The 23,803-nt window shown below is 42.6% G+C and overlaps 2 protein-coding genes across 2 annotated transcripts in view; one reads left to right on the top strand and one right to left on the bottom strand.

The window, feature by feature from the left end:
* Positions 1-23,803, top strand: part of LOC102874670 (potassium/sodium hyperpolarization-activated cyclic nucleotide-gated channel 1-like) — a 522,645-nt gene that overhangs the window by 148,170 nt on the left and 350,672 nt on the right. The gene's annotated exons all lie outside the window — the stretch shown is intronic.
* LOC102876282 (proline-rich protein 23B-like) lies at positions 12,676-13,500 on the bottom strand. Its single transcript, XM_006898610.1, has 2 exons — positions 13,030-13,500; positions 12,676-12,927 (listed from the first exon to the last, which is right to left on the bottom strand). Exons 1-2 carry the CDS (start codon positions 13,498-13,500, stop codon positions 12,676-12,678), a joined length of 723 nt encoding a protein of 240 aa, XP_006898672.1.

The raw sequence follows: 23,803 nt of genomic DNA, 5'->3' as shown, positions 1-23,803 counted from the left end.
CCTTTCCTGAGTTATCCTTTATCTTTTCAGGGCCTGTTTTTTATCAGTCATGTGTTGACTCTTTTCTAAGTTGCCTGTTTTCTGGTACCTGTGTGTGAATTATTCCCCCCCCCCAGATGTAGATGTTCTTTGATTTTACTAATAAAGGTGCATTGTTGAGTGAGTTGGTGTCTAACCCAGGTGTAAAAACCTAATGGCCACTCCCAGATGGGGAGGCCGTCTCTGAGAAGGATCTGACTGCATTCTCCCAGATCTGTAATAAAGTGCTTATGGATACTGCAATATGTCTGTATATTGGCAGTTGACTACGGAAAGATCCTCTTGTGTTCAGTAACAGTAACATCAGGTGAGAAAGAAAGAAGTTCAACAAAAGAGCAGATTGTCAGTAGAGTGGACTGACACGGTGACTACGATGATAGACTGACTGGAGCATGACGGGGACCTTGAAGGTGGTGCAGAGGGGTATTCAGAACTGTTGTTCATAGAGTTGCTATGAGTTGTAGTGTACTTGACAGAACCTAAAAATAACAGGAAGCTCTAGACTCTTTCCTTAATATTCTCCAGAACAGTCACATTTCCTTGCAGGTTTACCATGAGAAAAACAAGTAATCAAAACCCAAACTCATTTTCTTTGAGTCCCAAGAGACTCAAAACCTTCATGGAGTTTTCAGTAGCATGTAAATTGCGCGGGTGGAAATTGCCCTTGGAGTTTCTGATGGATTGAGATCACCAGAAAGAAGCCACTTTTGGCTTAGAAACCCAAGGCCTAGTGGAACCCACCACAAGAAGAATTCTCTGTCTTCATGAGCAGAATTATTTTAGTTGTTAGCTTCTTCTCATTCTTGCCAGTCACCCTCATTTTAGGGGTCCCTGAGACCCATCCTTCATATTTGGTTTCTCCTTCATTTTGAGTTATGGCTGTAGACAGTGAAGACAACAGCATTGAGTTGTCCTTGACTACCTGACTGAGTTGGTGGAATAATTTTCTTTGAAGACCCAGAAACCACATTCCAGGTATGTGGTTTCCCTTAACCATCTTTATGAGTACACTTTGAAGAAACTGAAGATTGAGTCCATACCACATTTATCACTTTATTATATCGAAATGTAATAGCAATTAGAGAAATTAATAGAGACATTTCTCTTATGCTTGTGAACAACATCTGGTGGCCTATGATAAGGAGCTGCAGTGCCAACCTGAAGACACATGGTTCTGACTCTCTAGCTGGTCCACGGAAGACAACAGGCTGGTCTCCTCCTGTGTGGTTCATACAACCTCTGAAAGCCCTCTGGAGGCTCAGCTGTGAGCTGGTTCTGACTTAATGGTACATAGCAACATTGTGGAGATTAGGATAGGGTATTATTTATGTTACATACATGCAAAATATTTTTCCTTAGAAATATTTTTATTGTGATTTGAAAGAAAAGTTACAGAACACGTGGATTTTCATTCATTCATTTTTGCACCGTTTCCTCCCCCCACCCCCATCCGTTTTTCTATGCACCTCTTTTTCTGGACTGTTGACATGCAAATAATGCCTAATCATATATTTCTTTTAAACAGTTCTTTCCCTAATCTGTTCTAATGTAGTATTCATTATTTATCCCCTCTTTTCTTAGTTTCCCTCCAACTCCCAATGTCAGTCCTGCTTTATAATAGTGGCATTATGTAGTATTTCTCCTTTTATGGTTGAGATATTTCACTGAGCATATTGTCCTCTAGGGTTATCCATGTTGTAAAATATTTTATGAGTTCCTTGTTTTTTAGCTCTGAGTAGTGTTCCATTGTATGAATATACCACAGCTTCTCTATCCATTCGTTTGTTGATGAGCACTTGGCTTACTTCCATCTCTTTGCTATTGTGAACAAAACAGTAACAAACATGGGTATGCGTATTATCTGTTTGGTTGACAGCTCTGGTTTCTTTAGGGTATATTCCCAGTAGTAGAATTGCTAGGTCAAATGGAATTTTTGTTTCCAACCTTTTGAGAACAATAGCAGAGTTCAAGAGAGCAGCGAACAACAAATGCTGGTCAGGTTGTGGAGAAATTCAAACTCTTATTTGCTACTGATGGGCGTATAAAATGGTGCAACCACTATGGCAGGCAGTGTGGCACTTTCTCGAAATGTTGGAAATAGAAACACCATCTGACCTAGCAATTCCACTATAGAAAAATCATTCTTAAGGTAATTAGAAAAAAAAAACCAACAACAATAAAAAAACTATTGGAATCAACTGGGAACTGCCAAAATCTCAAGCTTTATTTAAAAAATTATTTTAATATTCAGAAAGTGAGCTAAATATTTAGAAGAAGTGTTTAGAAGGAATATGTTTATAAGAAATTTCTTTAGAAGAGCATGTGAGACAAAGGATATCATTGCTGACACCAGATACATCTTGGAAAATGAAATCCTTGACAATTTCAAGGTCTTCTCCATTTATTAATATTGGTCAAGGGATGAAGATTTTTTGTTGTTTTTCTATTGAGGTGTAATCCATATTGAAGACTATAGTTTTTATCTTCTTTGGTAAGTGTTTCAAGTCCCCTCCACTTTCGAGAAGAAAGCCCATGGAAATGTAAGAGGGGAAAATCAAGGAACGCCTGAGTTCATTGGACTAGGGCAAAACATCTTTCTAATAAGGTAAACATAAATATAAATAAAGTATGTGAGGTAAAAAGGCAGAGAACCAGATGAAGTAAAACAAAGGAATTTATTCTTAGCTCTCAGATGGATTCTGCATCCCCAGCCAGAGGGAGGTAGTAGAAATGGGAATTTGCGCGTGGGAAAGTTACAACAAAGATTTTATATGTAGTAGGGATGGATGTAAGTTGATCTATTCAGTGGTCAGCTCCTTGTAGAGGACATTAATCAGATGCCCTCTGCCCCTTTCCATGTATGGAGCTGCCCGAGCTGCCCAGGACCCTTTAAGTGAGATGCATCAAGCCTAGTGTTAAGCAGAATGTGGCCGGTGGAAATACTTTCTTCTGATTGCCTGCAGCGTTGGGATGTTTTCCCAAGGGGTGCGTCTATGTAGAATACTGCCTCACTTCCAGGTGACCTTTCAAATTATAGTCACAGTAAACCTTTGTCTCCTTTCTACTAAGGAGATCTTGGAAATGTTAATCCATTGTCCAATTTTAAAACATTACTCCAATTAGAATGAGCAGGTGATGGATGACCTATTTTTTGTTTGTTTGTTTTTGTTTTCTTTTTTTTTTTTTGATGACCTATTTTTTAAAAAAAATCTTAAAAATATACACCTATCTTTACTCTGCATGAATTTACTAAGAGAGTAACACATTTCCTGCCTCGCTGTCACTATTAAAGTCTTACGTTCCATAAAGTTTATGGGAACTTTATTGAATTTCATTTGCCTTTACTATGTCTGGAATCCCCAGTTAGATTTTTCTTAGGAACCTGTACTTTGTATTCAAATGATATTTTTTATATTTTTCTTATCTTATTGAAATAGAGACTCACAAATAAAGACATTTTGACAGAATTTCCCTGTCATATCTTAAAGATACTAAATACAATAATTTGTATTTAAGGCAACATTTTAAAAGATAAGGCATTTTCTTTGCTGTATTTCCACTATTGACTTTTTTTGGACTCTATTACCTTTTATATATTTTTAAATTCTGAAATAGCACAAACTTCAAGAAGAATGTTTAACATCTTTGTTATTTGGATGCTGTATTCATAACATACAGACAAGGATATTGTTGTTTATTGCCGTCAAGTCCACCACAACTCATAGTGACTCCATGAACAAAAGACCTAATGCCTTTCTATAACTATTGTCATTTCTTCAAGTTCATAGATGTGGTTTAAGAAGTGGATGTCACTCCTGTTCCCAAACCTGTTTTACAACTGAGAGCTCCACCAAACACTGTCCACACTGGACAACCATTATGGCATTTCACACCCCAGAGGCACAAAGTTCAGCAATACAGCAAACCGACAAAGAGTGATGTACAAAGTAGAAGAATGTTCCTCCATCATTCTTTGTTTTATTAGTTAAAGAATAGGAAGCATTAGAATTAATTAAGAAAAAACCTAGATACAGGTCCTTGGAGAAGGACATCATGCTCAGAAGGGTGGAGGGACCTTTTGTTGTTGTTTTTTTCTGTTTCAAGGAAATGTTCATGCTATTTCATGTATCTACTTACAACAGTGGAACAAATAGTAACTATTTCCATGTTAGAATTGGGGAAACTAAGTCCCAAAAATGTTTAAAATAATGTTTTCACTATTTTTCAAATCATTAAAGGAGATGAAATTGAAAACCACCTGATAGACAGTACTTAGAAGAGAGAGAGAGAGAGAGAAAACACATACTACGTTAACTTTTCTAACAAACAACTCACTGAAGTTTTCTTCCTTTGCTGGCCTTCCTGTCTACTTTCTTGTGTATTTTGCTTCGTAATTTCTGGATTGCGAGGTACTGCCTGGGAAAGTCACAAGCAGTGTTGCACACCAGTACTAACAGAAATAGACTTATTGACACTTTGGAATGTTTCTCATTAACAACCCTGCAGAAAGAAACCACCAACCTACATCAGGTTCCTTGAGATAGCCAGGGGCCAAAGTGACTAATCAATTAAAGATGATTTATGCAGTGGTTTAAAAAGAAGTATCTGGGTAATTTTACAGCAGATTTGGTGAATAGTGCTCCTTAGAATCTGGGATTGCTGTGAGAAGCACTACATCTACCAGTCTACAGGAAAACCCATCAAATTGAGTGGAACCCTTTGCGTTTTCTTTTAATGTTTTAGTGGTGCAACATGTTTTGTCATCAGTGAAGCTACTCCTGTTTGGTTTGAAACCATAATATTTTTCTATTAAGTTAACTCAGCAAAGCAAAACCAGTGTTAGAAATTCTCAGTGGTTGTTAGGTACACTAATGAACACTTTTGGTTTCAAACCAGGCACAATCTTCTTGATCTATTGGACTAATTACCTCGTTTTCTGTGAACCTGTTCTGTATGAGCATAATTACATGTTTTGTCGTCCTCATTTTTGCAATGTTACCAATAATTTGCTATGTTCCACTCAGACATATCACTGTGTATCATTAATAAAACATAGGAAAATACAGTTTAAATATTTTCTGTGTTTAACTAAGATCCAAGTTGCATCAGCAATGACATCCCTCCTTCTGTGACCTGTTCTGATTTTGACTGAATTTCCATCATTTCTCCATGTATTTGTGCAAGTATTTTCTAATTGTCTTCTGCGGTCTTCAAGGTGAGGGTGCAATTAGTCATAGAATTCTGTAGTTTTTTCATCTATCAATTTTATTTGGAATGGACACAGCTGAGGATGGCTTCTGGTAGACTGGGCAGCTGCTGATCGTCCCGTGGGGCACGGACATGTGAGGACTTCCAGCACTGTCAGTGTGTTGAAACTTCCCACCTGATAGTTTGTTGGCTCCTGGTGCCTTGTTTTGCACCAATATTTTTAGTAGAATTTGGACTTATTGTGTCAGTATTATTGTTGTTACTGTTATTGTTATGTGCCATTGAGTTGCCTGTGACTCATAGCAACCCTATATACAACAGCTCTAAACCCTCCTCTATCCTGTGCCAATCTCACTCTCTCCAACACACCCATCCCCGTTACCCCAATCACTGAATCAATCCACCTCATAGAGGGCCTTCCTCTCCTGCGCTGTCCCTTCACCCTCCCAAGCATGATGTCCCTCTCCAAGGACTGGTCTCTCTTTGCAACATGTCCAGAATATGTCAGATGAAGCCTCAGAATCCTTGCCTCCAAGGAGCAGCCCCGTTTAACCCTCTCCTGGATAAATCTGTTCATTTTCTTAGCAGTCCATTCAGTACTCTTCTTCAGTACCACAGCTCAAAGGAATCAATTCTCCTTCTATCCAGTACCATTAGTTTTTAAAAAATATTACAATCTGATGCAGAAAAATTCCACTAACTCAGAAGTTGTGTTTGTATATGAGTGTGTGTGGGCTCACACACTTAGTATCTGTGTGCACAGCATGTGTTTTACTTACAGAAAATACTACACTTGTAAAAATGAACAAATGAAAACATTTTCCAGAACATTTCTGCTTCCTTCTACTTTACTGTGTGTCTTCATGACCTACTTCCTGTTTGTATGGCCACCAGTAGTTGTATTAGCTTAATGCTTATGACTACGAGAAGAAAACAGTATCTGGAATCAAGAGCTGGGCATTGAGTTCTTTCTTGTCCACATGAAAGCATTAAATTCTTGATGATGAACTTGATTAGACATAAACAGTTAACATAGATTTGAAAAATGCATTTCTTATTTTGATATCTATGATCTCTCTCATCATCTATCTGTATCTATCTATATCTATCTATCTATCTATCTATCTATCTATCTATCTATCTATCTATCTCTGTATCCTGTAGCAGATTTTCCAGAGGTTGTAAACTGCACAGGAGGAGATTGTCCGTATTTCTCCATTTGGCAGTTGGTGGATCCAAACCACGTCTGTTTTGGTTGACATCACAACTCCTTAGCACTAAGTCAACAGTTATGCAGTAGGTCACTTGCTTGCTGAAGTGAGAAAAACCTAAAGCATTTGCTGCAGAAGGTCAAGGACTGCAGTCTTCAATATGAATTGAAGTTCAACATCAAGAAAACTGATTCTCGCCACTGGGTCAATTGGGGCCAATTATGCTAGATATTGAAGAGACAGAGATTCTTAACAGCTTCAGCTTGCTTTGCTCCACTATCAACATACTTGGTACCAGCGGCCAGGAAATCAAAAGATGAATTACATTGGGAAAAGCTTCTTTCAGGGACCTCTCTAGAGTGCTAAAGAGTAACAATGCCATTCTAGAAACTAAGGTACAGCTTATTCAAGCCATGGTCTTTGAAATTACTTGCTATGCATCAGAGAGCTGGACGGTGACTAAAGATGACAGAAGAAGAATCAATGACTTTGAGTTGTGGTGCTTGGCTGCTAAGAGAAAAAACAGTCTGTCCTGCAGAGGGTGAAACCAGGCTCCTTCTTGGAGGCAAGGATTTTGAAGCTCTGTCTCACATACTTTGGGCATGTGGTCAGGAGGGATCAGTCCTGGGAGAGGGACATTATGCTTGGAAAGGGGGAGGGACCGTGCTGGAGAAGAAGACCCTGGAAGAGATGGACTGGCTAAGTGGCTGGGGTAATGGGGGTAGGTGTGTCAGAGACAATGAAATTGGCTCAAATAGAGCCAAACAAACGATCAGACAAATTAAAACAATCCAATTGGGATCGCATCAGTTTTGACTCAGAAGTGAACCTATTTATGCCAAAGCGTCACTCTTCTCAGTATGATTTTAAGTAGCTATTTGTTTTTTGTGATTTTTGTTATTTTGTTTTTGTTTTTTTAGGAAACCTGTTTCTTGGTTCTTTCTCTAAAGCATCTCCTAATGAACTTTTTGGCTGGTTGCAGTATAAGCTATTGATACTGATCAAAGTGTTTTTTAATGCTGAGCAATGATCCTCAGCTTAAATTTTCTCTCCCTCCCATATTTTCTCACATGATATTATGTCTAGAGTATACACCTCAAGGGCTTACTCATGAGAATTGTCACCTTTGCACTTTTTTCACACTAGCAGGATGTCATGGAGAGTGGGCATGACCCTGACACACGCCTTTCTTCATTTTAAACCATGTGGTGTTTCCTTGCTCCGTTTGCACAGTACACGAGAACAGTAATTGATGCTATTGAGCTGCGGTGTTGGAGAAGAGTAGAGCACTGAACATCCTATGGATTGCCAAAAGAACAAACAAGTATGTCTTAGAGAAAGTGCAGGCAGAGTGCTCCTTGGAGGCAAAGGTGATCAAGCTTCATCTGACTTATTTCAGGCGTGTTGCTAGGAGAGGCTATTCCTTGGAGAAGGGCATCATGCTTGGAAAGGCGGAGGGTAAGCGTGAGAGGAAGACACTCAACCAGTAGGATTGACACAGTGCTGTGATGAAGTCTACTGTGTCAGGAGGATGGCACAGGGTAGCACAGGGTTCAGATCTGTTGTTCAGAGGGTCTCTATGGGTAATACACAACGAAACAGCATCTAACAACAGTCAGCTGACAGGATATCATGTAGCCACACGTTATTAGAGTGTATCTTACTTCAAACTTGAGTGGTGATGTTGTAAAAGAGGAATGACAGAATATTTTGAGCCATGTGCAAATGCATCTGCAAGAGAAAAACGACCTGGGCTGTTAGAAACTGAGGGACAGAAGGAAGAATCTCCCCTAGACCCTTTATAGGGCCTACCTATACGCTGAATCAGTGCCTTTGAGCTGTCGTGTTAGAGAATATGGACTTCCAGAAGAACGGACGAATATATTTGTCTTGGAGAAAGTGCAGCTGGAACAGAATGCCCTTTGAGGCAAGATTGTGAAGCTTCCTCTCACATACTTTGGACATGCTGTGAAGAATGGCCAGCCCTTGGAAAATCACATCATACTGGGAAAAGTAGAAGGTCAGTGAAAGAGAAGAAGACCTTCACCAAGATGGATTGACAGTGACCATAACAATGAGCTTGGGTATATCGGAGATGATGAGGATGGTACAAGACAGCGCCAGATTCAAATCTGTTGCTCAAAGAGGACATATAACAACAGCAGCCGCGTACCCTAAATTTAGCCTCTAGAATAACAAGCCAGCAAATTGTCTGCCTTTTACAGGCATCATTTGTCGTACTTTGTGATGGTAATTCTGGCGAACTAACAACTTGGTCTTTAGTAGAAATGATGTGGTGGTTGTTAGTATCCGTCCCACAACTATGGCTCATGCCGACTCTGTGAAGGTCGGTTTGGAGCCTTGCCCTTTATACATTATACATACATATTGGTGTTGTTATGTACCCTTGAGTCAGAACCAGCTCATAGCTGACTCTCCAGCGGGTTTTCAGAGGCAATAAACCACCCAGGAAGAGATTTCCATCGACCTTCAGAGCAGCTGGTGGATTTAACCATACACTTGTGTGTCTGCAGCGCCACTGAGGCACCAGTGCTCACTGAAAACTGGATGGATTACCTTTGATTTCAAAACAGCTCTCTGCTGAGAAGTTGATTACATTTTCCTCTACCTGGACTGGCTTTTAGTTATCCTTGCATGATTTTGTTCCAATTTTTCTGCGATATAAACCATAAACATATCTTATTCAGCGTGTGTCTATCTGTTGGTTGAAAGCCGAATGATTCCAGTGGTTTGTAGAGTGATTTTCCCAGTGTGTTTTGCTAAACGTATTGTATCTTTTAGATTCTTTAGGTTGATGACATTCTTAAAAGTGTCTGTGTTTCTCATCGCTCTTGAGTTGGAGCTGACGTGGAGCTGACCTTGTGTCGTGTTTCCGAGGCTGTAAATTCCCCAAAGAGAGATTTCCCGTCCTCTCCTTGGGAGTAGCTGGTGGATTTGAACCCGCAGAGAAGAGCAGCCTTTGGGTTAGCTGCACAGTTCACTTTACACTGTGCCACCAGAGATAGCTCCCCTTAGGATAAATGATGAACCCTGGGTAGCATGTCAGGCTGCTAGGCAAAAGATCCTGATTCAAATCCAGCATCTGCTCCAAGAAGGGTGATGGGCAGATTCTGCAAAGATTTACAGCTTTGGAGACTCAAGGGGGGTCAGCATGAATCAGAATGGACGGGGGGCAGTGGGTTCAGTTTTGATTGGTGATAATCAACCTTCTTTGGACCGTCTTAGTTCTCCAGGGGAAACACTGACACAGAATCCTGGACCTGTAGACTGTGGAGAAGCAGCGGCTGCCTTGTGTTTTGTCCTCGGCCCTTTTTGGCCTTATGTTCTCTCTATGTTAAGAAGAACTGTATGCACAATATGTTCTCTATGCCATAATAGGTTTTGTGGGTATCTATCAAGTTGAACAGCACTTATCTTTAAAAATATCAGTTAATGAATGGAAAATAAACAGGAAGCCATAATGTTACATTACTAATTTTTCTCTCTCAGTGGTAATGTTGGCGGCCCTGGTGGCCTAGACCTTAGGGAGAGGTGATGAGGACTTGGAGGTGATGGTGTGAACTCACAGCTCCACAGGAGGAAGCCAGGCAGTCTCCGGAAAGTGACGAGAGGGTCAGCTATGAGTCGGTTCTATCTCTGCGGTAATGAGTGATTGTGGGTTGCCTGAGCATTGGTTCCAATTGTAATATGAATAATTTTTTTTGTTACATTGGGTAAGTTATAGATAGAAAGAAATTCTTTTAAATCTGTAATTCAGTCATATAGGGGAAATAGATTTCATTTTTTCTCGTCTTTATTTTTTAACAGTTTGTGTCTTTTTCATGTGAGCTCCATTAGAGCTCTAGATGTCTTATCATTTTGTACAATATAAACTGCTTTTCTGTTTGATAATAAAAGTACCTTTTCCCTAAAGTGGTAAAGTCTTATTCTATACCTAAAACTCAAGATGTTAACTTTGTAAGTTCGTGTTCATTTGATAATGCCAAGACTGAGTCTATTTTTCAACAGTGTCACTTCATCATAAGTTTTCTTCATGTTCTGTGCCCATTTCTCAAAGAATTCCCATTGTTTTACATGATAATCGTACATTTTGCATTTCAATAGAACAGTACTTTTTTTGAAAAGTTGAAGCTCTGTGGTGTTGATGTTTGAAGTAATTGTGTGGCGTTGAAACCTGTTAGGTGCTATCAAGTCAAGTGTGACTCATAGCAACACTGTAAACACGAGATTTGACCCCTGTCCCAGCCTGTGCCCGCCTCCTCATCTCGGACACAACTCATCCCATTGCTGCAGTCATTGCATCAGTCTGTCTCATCCTCCTCTCCATCCCTGACCCTCCACCTTTCCAAGCATGATGTCTTTCTCTAAGGAATAACCTTTCCTGGCAACATACTCAAATTATGTGACACAAAACTTCATTCTCTTTGCTTCTGAGGAACCTTCTGGTTGCACTTTGGCCAAGACATAGCTGTCTTTTTATCTGGGAATCCATGGGGTATTCTGTGCTCTTCAATATCACAGCTCAAACTCATCAATTTTCTTCTGACTTCCTTATTCATTGTCCAAGTCTCAGCAACATAGCAAGTGATTTAAAAGACCATGGCATGGAATCAGGCCACAGCTTAATGTGAAAGCTGATATCATTGCTTCTCAGTAATTGAGAGAGGTCCCTGAAAACAATTTTCCCAATGCAATATTGTTGTTAAGTGCCATCGAGTCATTGGACGACTCATAGTGACCCTATGAACAAAAGACCTGAACATTTGTATACCTTTCATCCTTTCTCCAGGTTCATTGGGTTTCTGGAGGCAAGTCATTTCAGAAGTGGATGCAACTCCTGCTTCCAGGCTTGTTTTAATGGGGAAGCTCCACCAAACACTGTCCACTGTGGGTAACCATTGTCACATTTGACACATCAGTGTCACAGTGTTCTGCTTCACAGCAACCACAAGTTACCTCTGTACAGCAATGCATAGACCAGTATTGTACCACTTAGAAGAGTTTGAAAAAAAAAACCCAATTTAAACAAGTCCTGAAGGCTGAACTCCCAGGGGTATGATGGGATGGATTGTACCTTCATTCCATTTTGCAAACAGTGAAACATAAGAAGTGTTAGTAAAGAAGGAAATGTTTTATTGCAGTAAATATGAGTTCTTTCTCTTCAAGCCTCATGTCTAGCTCACCCTCCAGGCCAGGTGTGTGTTCTGATACTTCTGCAGCGTGGAATGAATAGTTGTGCAGTTCTTCCCCTCTTGTTTCTTAAGTGTTCTTGCAAGTGTGTTCCTCATGGAGACGCAGTGTGCACTTTTGTCGACTTTTTTCTATGAATGTGACATGACAGTGGCTGTTCTGGAATTCAGGGACATTCCTCCATTTTTTTTGCTGCAATTATTTTATTTATCTTATAAATATATAAAAGCAAACATAACAATAAATTAACTATAAAGTGGAAAATGTGGTTTACAAATGTAATTCCCCCTCCATCAGTCTGTGAGAGGGATCACCAAAGAAACAAACCAAAAATCCCAAAGAGTGCTAAAAATGCTATAAAATGAAACATATATTTATAACTAAAAGTAAACTGATGGAGGGTAACTTTTACAACATTATATATCCATCATCACCATCATCATTACATCTGTAATATTATATATCAGATTAGAGAGCTCTGATGGTTTGGTGTCAATAAGTTGCACTGCAATCCCGAAGGTAGGCTGTTTGAGTTCATCAGTAGCTCTGCAAAAGGATAAGAGGTCTCCTCCCAGGAGCTTAACCTGCCTCTGAAAACCTGCTGAAGCTCAGCTATGGGTCAGTTCTGACTCCCCAGCACACAAAAAATACCAACAACCTACTGCAGATTGGGGAAAAAAATAGCAAAGAAACATTAAGAAGACAGTCAGAGTTCACAAATTCCTAAGGCACTGACAATGAAACTCAAATCCAACAAACCCACTGATTATTATGGTTTATGAAAGGACAACTTGATGCTGAAAATCACAAATGCGAAACGGATGCCCAAGGCATGGCAGAGGTCTGAAAAGACAGAGCCTGGAAAGGCCAGAATGGCATCCTGTTCTTCGTGCATCCTTCCTCTCCTGGGTCCCTCTCCATTGGCCCCCGGCACTTGCACAGCAAAAGCCAGCGCTCCCGGCTCAGTCTCCGCCTGGGTGTCTGTGTGTCCTTCCAAGAGCAGGCCTCAGGAGATGCTATCAGGTCCTAGAACAGGCATTGCCTGGCTCCATGGAGAGGAGGGAGAGTGGGGTGGGGGGCACTCCTGGAGTCCTGGACTTGGAGAGGGGGGCAGAGGTGGCCGGGGGGAGTTGGGACCAGGCTCTGGCAGGTCAGGGTCCGGGACATGCACCCAAGGGGAGGGGTCTAGGGTGGAGTCCTCTGACCAGAGACTGAAAACACTCGTATCAGGGGAGCTGGGCTCAGTATCTGAGTCATCCTGAGGGTTGATCTAGAAGTCGGGTTCACGTTCTCCTCCTCTTCCTCGCCGGAGCTCTCTGAGGTGGATGAGCACTAGGGGTCCTGGTTGGGGAGGGGTCACCTGGTCATCTGTGGCGCTCAGCAAAACGTCCAGATCCAGGCTGAGGGATGTGTTTTTGCCGTGTTGTCCGAAGGCCTGGAGGAGGGAGCCCAGGCCGGCCTCATGCCCCAGGACCAGGGTGTGGTTTTGCAGGGAGACCCGCAGCACGCAGGCGGGTGGGGGCTCCAGCAGCAGGTCACCATCGGGCAAGGACACGTGCAGGGCACTGCCAGCGGCCAGAATGACCGCAGAGGTGAGGGCGTCCACGGCCTTGACCTGTTGACTTGGGGCCTCGGGCTCCTCCCATTGGTGGACCATGGAAGGAGGGGGTCCCTCGGGCTGAGGTCCAGTGGAGAAGCTGGGGCTGCGAACATGACCATGGCTCATCATCTCGAAGGTCAAGCTCACAGAGCTCCGGGGCTTGCAGAAGACGCGGGCCACAGGGTGCGGGATGGCCTGGTGCAGACGGTCCAAGGAATCTTCAGGGTGCATGGCATGACGTAGGCCAGTTGTCAGAGGCCCGAGATGCTTCCTGGGGTGGTGGCCGTCTGCGTCCAGAGAACTGAAGTGTGGAGCAGGACGAGGTGGTGTGTGCTCTGGGCCTCGACTGCTTGCAGACAGTGGGACGAGCCTGAGATGGGGGGCAAGTCTGAGCTGGGGAGGTCCACTAGCGTGCATGACAGCAGAGGAACGCAGGGCACAAAATGCCCCCTAAGCTCAGCCCCAGTGAGGGCATCCAGGACTAAGGCGGTGACAGGTAGGCCTCTGTCGAGAATATTTTTGCAGGTCTATATGGTACAACATTTATGCCCGTGATGGCGATAAATACACTTCTAACAGCCGGGTTTCAGGCCTGCAGGCGTAGCCAAGCCACATGGAGGTGTGAATCAGATAAGCTGCAGATCTTGACTGGGAAAAGCTGGGACAGCAGGAAGTCACACCAACTTTCCTCCATCTAAATTTTCACCTCCTAAAGTAGTACTTTCAATATGTCTAAAAGAAGGCCAGTTCAATAAAGGTAACACTATGTACGGTCTATGTGTTTTTAAAACTTAAAGGCTTTATAAAAAATATAGAAATATCTTATCTATGCCTAGATTTTTACCTAAATGATCCCGTCCTTGTCTTCAGTTGTATTCATGCCACAGGGTGCAGAGGACCTTTGCTTTCTGCTGTCTCCTTGCGAATCTCCTGATCTTTGCAAAGACCCACCTGAAGGTTGAGTCCTCCCGACTTCTTCAGTCCTAGTCCTTGCTCCGTTCTCCTGGGGCTCCTCGACTTCTTCAGTCCTAGTCCTTGCTCCGTTCTCCTGGGGCTTCCCGACTTCTTTAACCCTAGTCCTTGCTCCGTTCCCCTGGGGCTCCCCAACTTCTTCACCCTAGTCCTTGCTCCGTTCTCCTGGGGCTCCTCCCGCATCCACCTCTTCACCCTTAGTGTGAACTTGTATCATTTTTCCAGTACCCTGTAAACCCTTGAATGGTGATGAGATGGATTGATGCAATAACTAGGGCAATGGGATTAGGCATGTCAGAGTCCATAGGACCGGCTCACGACAGGGCAGGCTTCAGAGCTGTTGTACTTAAGGTCACTATGAATTGCAGGTGACACGAGGGCACATTATCACAACAGCATAATTAATGACTTTCTGTCTGGATGTTGACAGGTGCACCGTTGGGCAGACTTAGACTCTGTAAGGACTAAGATTGACACGGAACGATTCTTCCATTTGAAGAAAGGGAGTGCTCTATTTCTTTCTTTGCTCTCATATTGGGGCAGACTTTAGCTGTGTCCATTGGGTTTCCAGGGTTCTGAATGCCTTGAAAAGGGATGGTCCATATGCCCCTGAGGCCCCCATGCTGGATATGAGCTGCCAAGGAGGGGCGTTTGCTTAGAGTTCACCTCCCTGGGGATTGTGCTGCCAGGGCTCCCCAGAGACCCTGGAGGAGATCAACACTGCTGTGCGGGGAACTCCTTCTTCTTAGGAACATGTGGGGGAAAGTCTGTCAGAAACGTGACTGATGGTTCGAGAAGCAGTGTGCAGCTTTGCTGGGCAGCCTGGAGAGTTTTTGAACCAAACCCATGTTGAGGCTTGAAGGACATTGTTGTCCTATAACAGGGTCCATTATAAAGACTTCCCCCCCCCCCCGCCCCTTGGAGAGTGTATCTGGCTGTGGTGGATGGGCCCTGGGCCCTGAGGCTGAGGGAAAACCTTCTGGAAGTTCCTCAAAACAGCAGCATTCTGGTGAGCCACCTGCCACAGCCCCAGTGCGGCCACCCTTCCCTCGTGCACTGGAACACAAAACCTTGTTTCATTCTTTGGGATAAAGAGTTGGCACTCGCAGACATCGCAGGTGTCGAAGCCTTACCATCAGGGTTGGCATCACGTGGGACCCCCAGAGTGGCTCACAACTGCTGAGGTGGGGACCAGACAGATGTGGATGCATTTTATGTTCTTGCTGCTGCAGGGTGCTGTGAACTGAGGGGACCGAATCTCCCCAGCTGTTAACGCCCTCCTTCCCTTCCTCCTTTCCTCCCTCCCTCCCTCCCTCCTTCCCTGTCTCTCATCATCACTCCTTTGCTCTTCTTCCTATTCCTCTCCTCTTCCTGCCACTCCCCCCTTCGGTCTGTAAGCACTGGCTCCTTATACACCTGGGAGTAAAGTCGGCCTCATTCAGCCTCATAGGACACGTTGGAACACCCCCAAGGAGTCTCCTAGACCGCAGCCTTTATGAGATCGGATCAGTGGGTCTTTTCTCCCTCACAGAGGTTGGTGGGCTCCAGCGGACCTCTCCGTTGTACTTGTTGATGTTAGCTGTCATCGGGACAAGTGTAACTCACAGTAACTGTGGACAGCAGCCCTGCACCGACCGTGTCCTAGCCTGGCCGTCCTCACCTTCTCTGACCCACTTGATTCCATTGCGACAGTCACCATGGAAGTCTATCTCATTGAAGACCGTCCTCTCCTTGTCTGGCCCTCCACTTTTCCGAGCCTGATGTCCCTCTCCAAGGAATAGCCTCTCCTACCAACAAGTCCAGAGTCTAGGAGCTGAGGCTTCATCATTTTTGCCTTAAAGAAGCATCCAAGAAATGGACCATTGTATCGTCAGAGCTCCTTAAGTTGTGATGTGAGATGGGATTCTGTCACTTGGCCTCCATATAGTGCCAGAGGTCATGTTCACCTAAGTGTATCTCATCTCACTCCCTCGCTAAGCAAACTGTTTTAGCTGCTTCACCTCTGAAGCGTCGTATGTGTCATCTCACTCTTTTGCGTGGAGGCATTTCCACAGAGACACATGAGCATTCTCAGTTCAGAAGAAAATGAGGGAGCTCTGGTGGCTTAGTGGTGAAGAGATGCACTGCCAACCCAAAGGTGTGCGGTTTGAAACCACCTGCTGTTCTGTGATAGAAAGATGAGCAAACTTCCTGGGCACTTAACTGCCCTGAAGTGGGTGTCCTGTCAGCTATGAGCTGGTTCTGACTCGAAGGTGCACACACCACCAGCAGTGGAATAGTGATCATTTCTAAGGGTACATTCGCACAGTGGAATACTACGCAGCACGCAGGAGCAAGGATTTGGTAAATTACCACCTAACTTGAGAGAGACTGGAGAGCATTCTGCTGAGTGAACTGACTCAGTCCACAAGGATAAATGTTGTGTAAAACCATTACTGTGGAATGAGTATGAGGCTCCACGAGGGGCGGGGGAGGGTGGAAGCAGAGGGATGTGGATGTGTAGGGGGAGGGGCGGATGGATCATGGGGTTGTACAATTTGATGGGTGGGGGAGTGAAAGAAGTTGAAAAGTTCGTTCTTGAAAAGAATATATTCAAATTTTATAAATAAACTAGTAGAAAATTTAAAAGAAAAAGAAAGAACGTTATGTGTTAAGCATGTTTAAACACCTTGAAAACACCCAAATATTTATTTTTAGCATTGTGTCTTGGGAACAACAAGTAATTAATAGATAGTTATATCATTTAAAGAATGTAACTGTTTTTAAACAACAGGGATACTAGAGTAAATAAAATGGTTGAAATGTCAAGGAGAATAACACAAGAGAGCCGTTTTCATCGGCCCTAGATACGTTTACCTTCAAATGACTGCAATCTAAGGTAAACCCCACAGTCTTCTGGCCCGGGTCTGCGACTTTGCCTGTTAGATTATGAAACACAATGTGTCAGTACAATCCACACAACTGCTGAATGAATGTTCTCTATTTACCCACTCAAATGAAACCAACCTTCCTCTTGTTTGTAAACCTTCTATTACTGAGTGATATGGAATCACTTTTGCTTTGGAACGAAGGCTGACCTTACATGAGAACTATTTGAAAACAGTCTTTTGCCAAGGGAGCAGTGTAGTTTGAGGTTTAGGATGTTTGATTATCCGTAGACCTCACCAGTCACCTACCTCCCTCTCCCCAAGAAAAGAATGGACAATGTTTTACTACTGAATCAGAAATAGTGCTGAGTGTTTGACTGTGCTAGCCAGCTCTTTCCTGTTACACCAGTTTCTCTTTTTATAAAAGTGAACGCTCAGTGCTTGGAGAGTAATGTGACTGCAGGACACGTGGTGCTATCCGAATCCCTGTGGCTTTCAGAAATGGGGCATAGTGGCCTATGTCCGAGATTGGTCTAGTCCTACTTGAAGGAAGAAGGATGCAGTGACCTTTGAAAAAGCATTTCCAACCCAGCAATAGTCATATCAACCATAACAATTAATTAGGAAGAATTTTTCTAGCAGTGCTCATTGATTTTTATTGTATAACTCGTTAATGTATCTCATTGAAAACAAAGATATAGATGAAAAATGTTGCATGACATAACTTCTGTTATAAATGACTCATTATAGAATATTTCCTCCACAAGCTAACCCTACTTAACCCTACCTTCCCAGCGTCAAAGCCCTGCTCCAGAATGCACTGTTTTGATGCACGAAATACTTGTACACATCATGGATTGCAGACAGAATCTAAAGAACACCAAAAATATATATTATTACAAAACCTTGCAGATATATAGTCTTTAAAAATAACAAACTAAGAGGGATATGTGAATGGGGATTCTTGTCATTACAGAAGTCCAGAGTGAAGGCTGCATAGTGGAGTGGACTTGGGGGTAGGGATTGCATAACAATGAAAGAGTCTTTCTTTTCAAGGAGAAGAGTGAATTGTGGGTGAGGGAGTGGGCAGGGAGAAAAGTGCAACAATGAATGACTGGAAACCCTAACTCTCTGTAAACTTCCATGAAAATTAATAAAATAAAAAAATAGCAAACTAAATTAAGGTGTTTATTCACAAAAATGTTACATTATAATTAGTTGTTGTTGTTGTTGTTGTTGTTGTTGTTGTTAAGAACCATTGAGTCAAACAAGTCTGTGAGCAGCACTTGAGATCAGACCCTCTCCCTGGAAGCTGCTCTGTCCTCAGCCTCCCCGGTACCTCCTGGAGCTCATTGCTGCAGTCACTGTGCCAGCCCGTCTTGTTAAGGATTTTCTTCTTTCTCTCTCGTAGCTAGAAAATTCTTACCTTTGTCCTTACTCAGTTATTGATATCTTTATTTGAGGAAGCAGTGCATGATCTTTTAATTATGAAGGATTTTGAAACATCACCATCCAATTGCCACCTAAATCCTATCTTTTTTCTTTTCTGTGAACAGTGAATTGAGAAACTCTTTTTCTCAGTTCATGCTTTGACAAGTATGCGGTTAATAGGCCACTATCTGACTATGCAGGGGAGCTCCTTAGTTCTCAGTTTTCAAGCATGAATTATTTCATTAATACCCACTTAATCCTTTTTGCAGAAAGGTGTTTGTCTACATTGTGTGTCTTCTGTGAAAGTGGATTCTTTTTCCCATTCAGGACATTGGGGCAGCTCCACATCTCACTGAAGAGTGTGGCATGGAGCGGGTGCTCCGTCTCCATCCTCCTGCAGCCTCTTAACTGCTGTCATGGCAACAGACTGGCAACAGTTGTAGAAGAAACTCAGCTCAGACTACGGCCAGATGGAGGGAGTCGGTGCCAGTGTAGCAATGCAGGGAAGCTGTGTGGAGGGGCTGAATTGAGCTTGGCTGTACTCCTCGTGGGTAGTTAGACAGACAAGACGCCTGGGAAGGAAGGGGCAGGAGCCACAAGTTGCCACGTGAGGCCAGTAGTTGTCCACTTCGGGGTGCTCCATCTAGATTTCCTACTTCTTGTTTGCTGTGGTTGTGTGCCGTTGAGTCACGTGTGACTCATAGTGACTCTCTGTACAACAGCTCTGAACCCTGCTCTATCTTGTGCCAACCTTACTGTCTCTGACACACCTACCCCCATTCCTGCTTAGAGCTCTTTTTCTCTGAGAGTTTAAAACCTGCACTGTCTGTATTTTGTTATTTACCCCAAAAACCACAACATAACAAAATCTTCTACACTTCTTAATGACATAAGCTTGTGCTGGTCTAAGTGCCTGCTGCAGAGGATCAAGGATTGCAGCCTTCAGTGTGGATTTCATTATCAAGAAAACAGAAATTCTCACCATTAGACCAAAAGACAACATCACGATAGACAGAGGAAAGCTTGAAGTTGTCAATGATTTCAGTCTTCTTTGGGTGAAATCAACACCCTTGATGATCAACGTGATTAGCCTGGTATGAGCAGTCAGGAGATCAGGAGTCATATGGCATTAGGAAAGTCTAATATCAGGGACCTCTCCAGATTATTGGGGCTCAATGATGGCAGGATGAGAACTAAGGTGTACCTAATTCAGGCTATATAATCTTTTCAATCACACACTGTACATCTGAGAGCTGTAAAGTACGTAAGGATGATAGAAGAAGAATTGATGCCATTGATCTGTGGTGGTAGAGAACATTGAACATCCCAGGAGTGGCCAAAAGTGTAAGCAGGAATTCTTGGAGAAAGTGAAAGCCAGGATGTTCCTTGGAGGCAGAATTGGTGAAGCTTCAGCTCACATGTTTTGGACATATTAGGAGAGGGTGTTTCTTGGGAAGGGACATCATGCTTAGAAAGGTGGAGGGTCAATGAAGGAGAGGAAGACCCTTAATGGGATGGACTGACACAGCGTCTGTGGCAGTGGGCAGATGTGTCAAGGATGATAGATGTTGCGGGACAGAGTTCAGACCTGTTGTTTATAGGTTTGCTGTGAGTTGCACCAAGAGCACTTAAGAGCAACAACAGATTTTTGACTCGCAGTGAAATAGTACCTCTATAATTTTTTTTAATCTTACTTCCTGATCTACGACTCATCATGTCTTGAGTTGTTGTTGTTGTTGTTGTTATTATTAATAACTGATGTCATTCTGGAGACTAGGTTGTGCCTGATCCAGGCCATGGTCTTCACAATTACTTGCTAGGCATCTGGTAGCTGAACAGTGACTAAGGATGACAGAAGTAGGATCGATGCCTTTGAGTTGTGATGATGGAGAAGAGCGTTGACCATACCAGGAACTGCCAAGACAACAAACAGGTCTGTTTGGGATAGGGTGAAACCACGTTGTTCCCTGGAAACAGGGATTTTGAAGCTCCATCTGACACGCTTTGGACATATGGCCACGACGCTAATTCTTGAAGAAGGACGTCATGCTTGGAAAGATGGAGGAACAGCACAGGAGAGGAAGACCCTGGATGAGATGGATTGACTCCGTGACTGGAAAATGGGGTTAGGTCTGTTGGAGAGGATGAGATTGGCTCAGAATAAGGCAGGGTTGAGAGCTAATGTGCACAGGGTCTCTTTGAGTCGCAAGTGACTGATAGTGCATAACACCAACATATGTATTTATTGGTTATTATTCTTTTTGATGATGACACTGAGAATATTTTTTCATTGATTATCTCTGTTATTTCACAGCTTTGCTTCTACGAAGTGCATGATATTTTTCTGTTACAGTAATTCTTAAAAGATGCATCCGTCAGTCTGACTGACTTTGAACTCAGTGCTGTTGGGGTGGCTCTGACGCATAGTTGCCCCTCTGCCACCCCACTGCTGGCTTTCTGGGGCTGAGAATTGTGAGGGGAGGGGGCTGCCCTTTCTGAGTGGAGCCTGTTGGATTCAGGCACCCAGAGATGCACAGCCTTTGGGCAGGCGGTAACTCACTAGGAACTTGGCTGCCTGAGCTCCCTTGGAGATGTTTATTTAGACTTAAAAAGGAATTTTAATTCTCGATGGGCTTGTGTTATATAATAATTTTTATGAATACTGGAGAAATGCATGGAAAAGAAGAATAATTATTTAGGAGTTGAGTACATGTTTTCTTTTTCTTTATTAATTTTAATGAAAGTTTACAGAGATTTTGGATTTCCATTCATTCATTGTTGCACTTTTCTCCCTGCCCGACCTCCCCTCAGTTACTTTCTTAAAGCACTGTGCAGTTGAAAAATCATTTCTTTTCAGGGACGGCTATAAAAGCTTTTCAGGCTTTGCGAACTGTGCATGGACCTATCGGTAGCATCAGGATGGATGGCGAAGAGATTGAGATTGTTCACAGCTTCAGTTTGCTTGTCTCCACGGTCAACACTTTTGGCATCAGCATCCAGGAAATCAAAAAACGTATTGCGATGGGAAAGTCTGCTGTTAGGGACCTGTCTAAAGTACTCAAGAGCAACAGTGTCTCTCTGGAGACTAAGGTGCACCTGATACGGGCCATGGTCTTTGCAATCACTTGTTATGCATCAGAGAGTTGGACAATGACTAGGGAGGATAGAAGGAGAATTGATGACTTTGAGCTGTGGTGCTGGAGAAGAGTATTTAGGGTACCATGGATTGCCAAGAAAACAGACTCATTCTGGAGAGGGTTAAGCCAGGCTGCTCCTTGAAGGCAAGGATTCTGGGGCTTCATCTGACATACTTTGGACATGTTGTAAGGAGGGACAGGTCCTTGGAGAGGGACATCATCCTTGGGAGGGTGGAGGGGCAGCACAGGAGGGGAAGACCCTCTATGAGGTGGATTGATTCAGTGACTGGGGTAATCGGGATGGGAATGTCAGAGACAGTGCGATTGGCACAGGATAAAGCAGGGTTTGGGGCTGTTGTACATAGGGTCACTATGAGTCACAAACGACTCGATGGCACATAACAACAACAACAACATCACTGATATCACATGCAAGCAAAATCCTGCAGAAGATTATAAAAAATGACTGTAAATAGTACATCAGCAGAGAACTACCATAAATACAGACTGAGTTTAGAAAAGACCATGGCACCAGAGACATTATCACCAATGTCAGATGGATCCTGGCTGAGAGCAGAGTGTACCAGAGGAATGTCTAACTGTGTTTCATTTAATATGCAAAGGCATTCAACTATGTATCACAACAAGTTGTGGCTAACCTTGAGGAGAGTGGGAATCCCAGAAGAGCTGATCGTGCTTGCAAAACCTATGCTTGAAACAGGAAGCAGTCATCAGAACAATGCAAGGAAACACTGTGTGGTTCAAAATAAGGAAAGGCGCACATCAGGGATGCTTCCTGTCTTCATACCGTTTTAATCTGCATGCGGAACAGGCCATTCAGAAGACTGGACTGTATGAGGAAAATGTAGCCTCAAAATTGGAGGAGACTCATCAACCATGGGAGTTATGCAGGTGACACAGCCTTGATTGCTAAAGCCGAGGAGGACCTGACCCGAAGGAGAAGGACCTGAAGCACTTGCTGCAGAAGGTCAAGGGCTGTGCTCTTCAATATGGACTGAAACTCAGCATCAAGAAACTAAGATTCTCAGCACTGGGCCAATTTGTAGCACCATGCTGGATAAAGAGATTGAGCTTGTTAACAATTGAAGCTAGCTTGCCCTGCTTTACAACAAACACTATTGGATTTACATTGTTGTGGTCAATGTCTGTCAAGTCGGCCATGACTCATAGTGACCCTGTGAGTAAAAGCCTGAAGCCTTTCTATAACTATCGCCATTTATCAAAGTTCATAGAGTTTCCAGAGGCATGTTGTTTACGGTGTGAATGCCACTCCTGCTGCATTTAATTAGGGAAGCATAGTTTAGTTCACAACAGAGAGCATGCATGTATTTCTTCTTGAGCAGTAAAAAGTAAAATATCAATGACTTTCAAGACCCTTGCAATAGAATTCCTGTATGTTTCATTATTCAGCATTTATATGATTTTTAAAAAGTCTCAAGGAAAACAATTCAAATTCTTGTTTGGAAATGTTTTAAAGAAGTAAACAGAGAGCTCTTTTGTTTCCAAGGATGAATCAGAAGTAATATTTAAAAGTGCATGATTTAAATTATTACAAAAGTAAAAAACTCATTGCTTATTTTTAAACAATAATGTAAATTTGAAAAGAAATACCAGGACCCCTAGATGGCACTAGATGCTTCGGTGTTTAAGAAGAAGAATCTTTAGAACTGTAGACCATTAAAGCACAGCATTGTTTTGATAGTTTAACTGTGTTAAACTATTCTTCCCTATATTTGTTTATGTTAAATAGACTCAATACATTTTTAGTATTGTAATTGATATATTTTTTACCATAATATGACTGAGAAGAAGAGAAAAATGGAAATGATAAGGGTCCTTGGATGTGATTCAAAGACACTAATAAATTTTCTATTTTTATGGCCTTCCCTTCATACATTTTGATATGTTTTTTTAATCTCAGAAATTATAGTTTGTAAAATGAAAGTAGTACTTTCAACCATAATTTATCTTGAATCTAAGACCCAATTATGAGAGTATTTGTAAGTTAGAGACTTTATGTAAAAAGTACTTCAGACAGTCCTTTTGTGTGGATCACAACAAATCATGGCTAACCTTGAAGATAACAGGAATACTTGACTGTACTCA

Source organism: Elephantulus edwardii, unplaced genomic scaffold, assembly GCF_000299155.1.
Source record: "Elephantulus edwardii isolate Elephantulus edwardi_28Jun2011 unplaced genomic scaffold, EleEdw1.0 scaffold00235, whole genome shotgun sequence".
NCBI lineage: Eukaryota > Metazoa > Chordata > Mammalia > Macroscelidea > Macroscelididae > Elephantulus > Elephantulus edwardii.
This window is presented reverse-complemented; position numbering and strand designations above follow the sequence as displayed.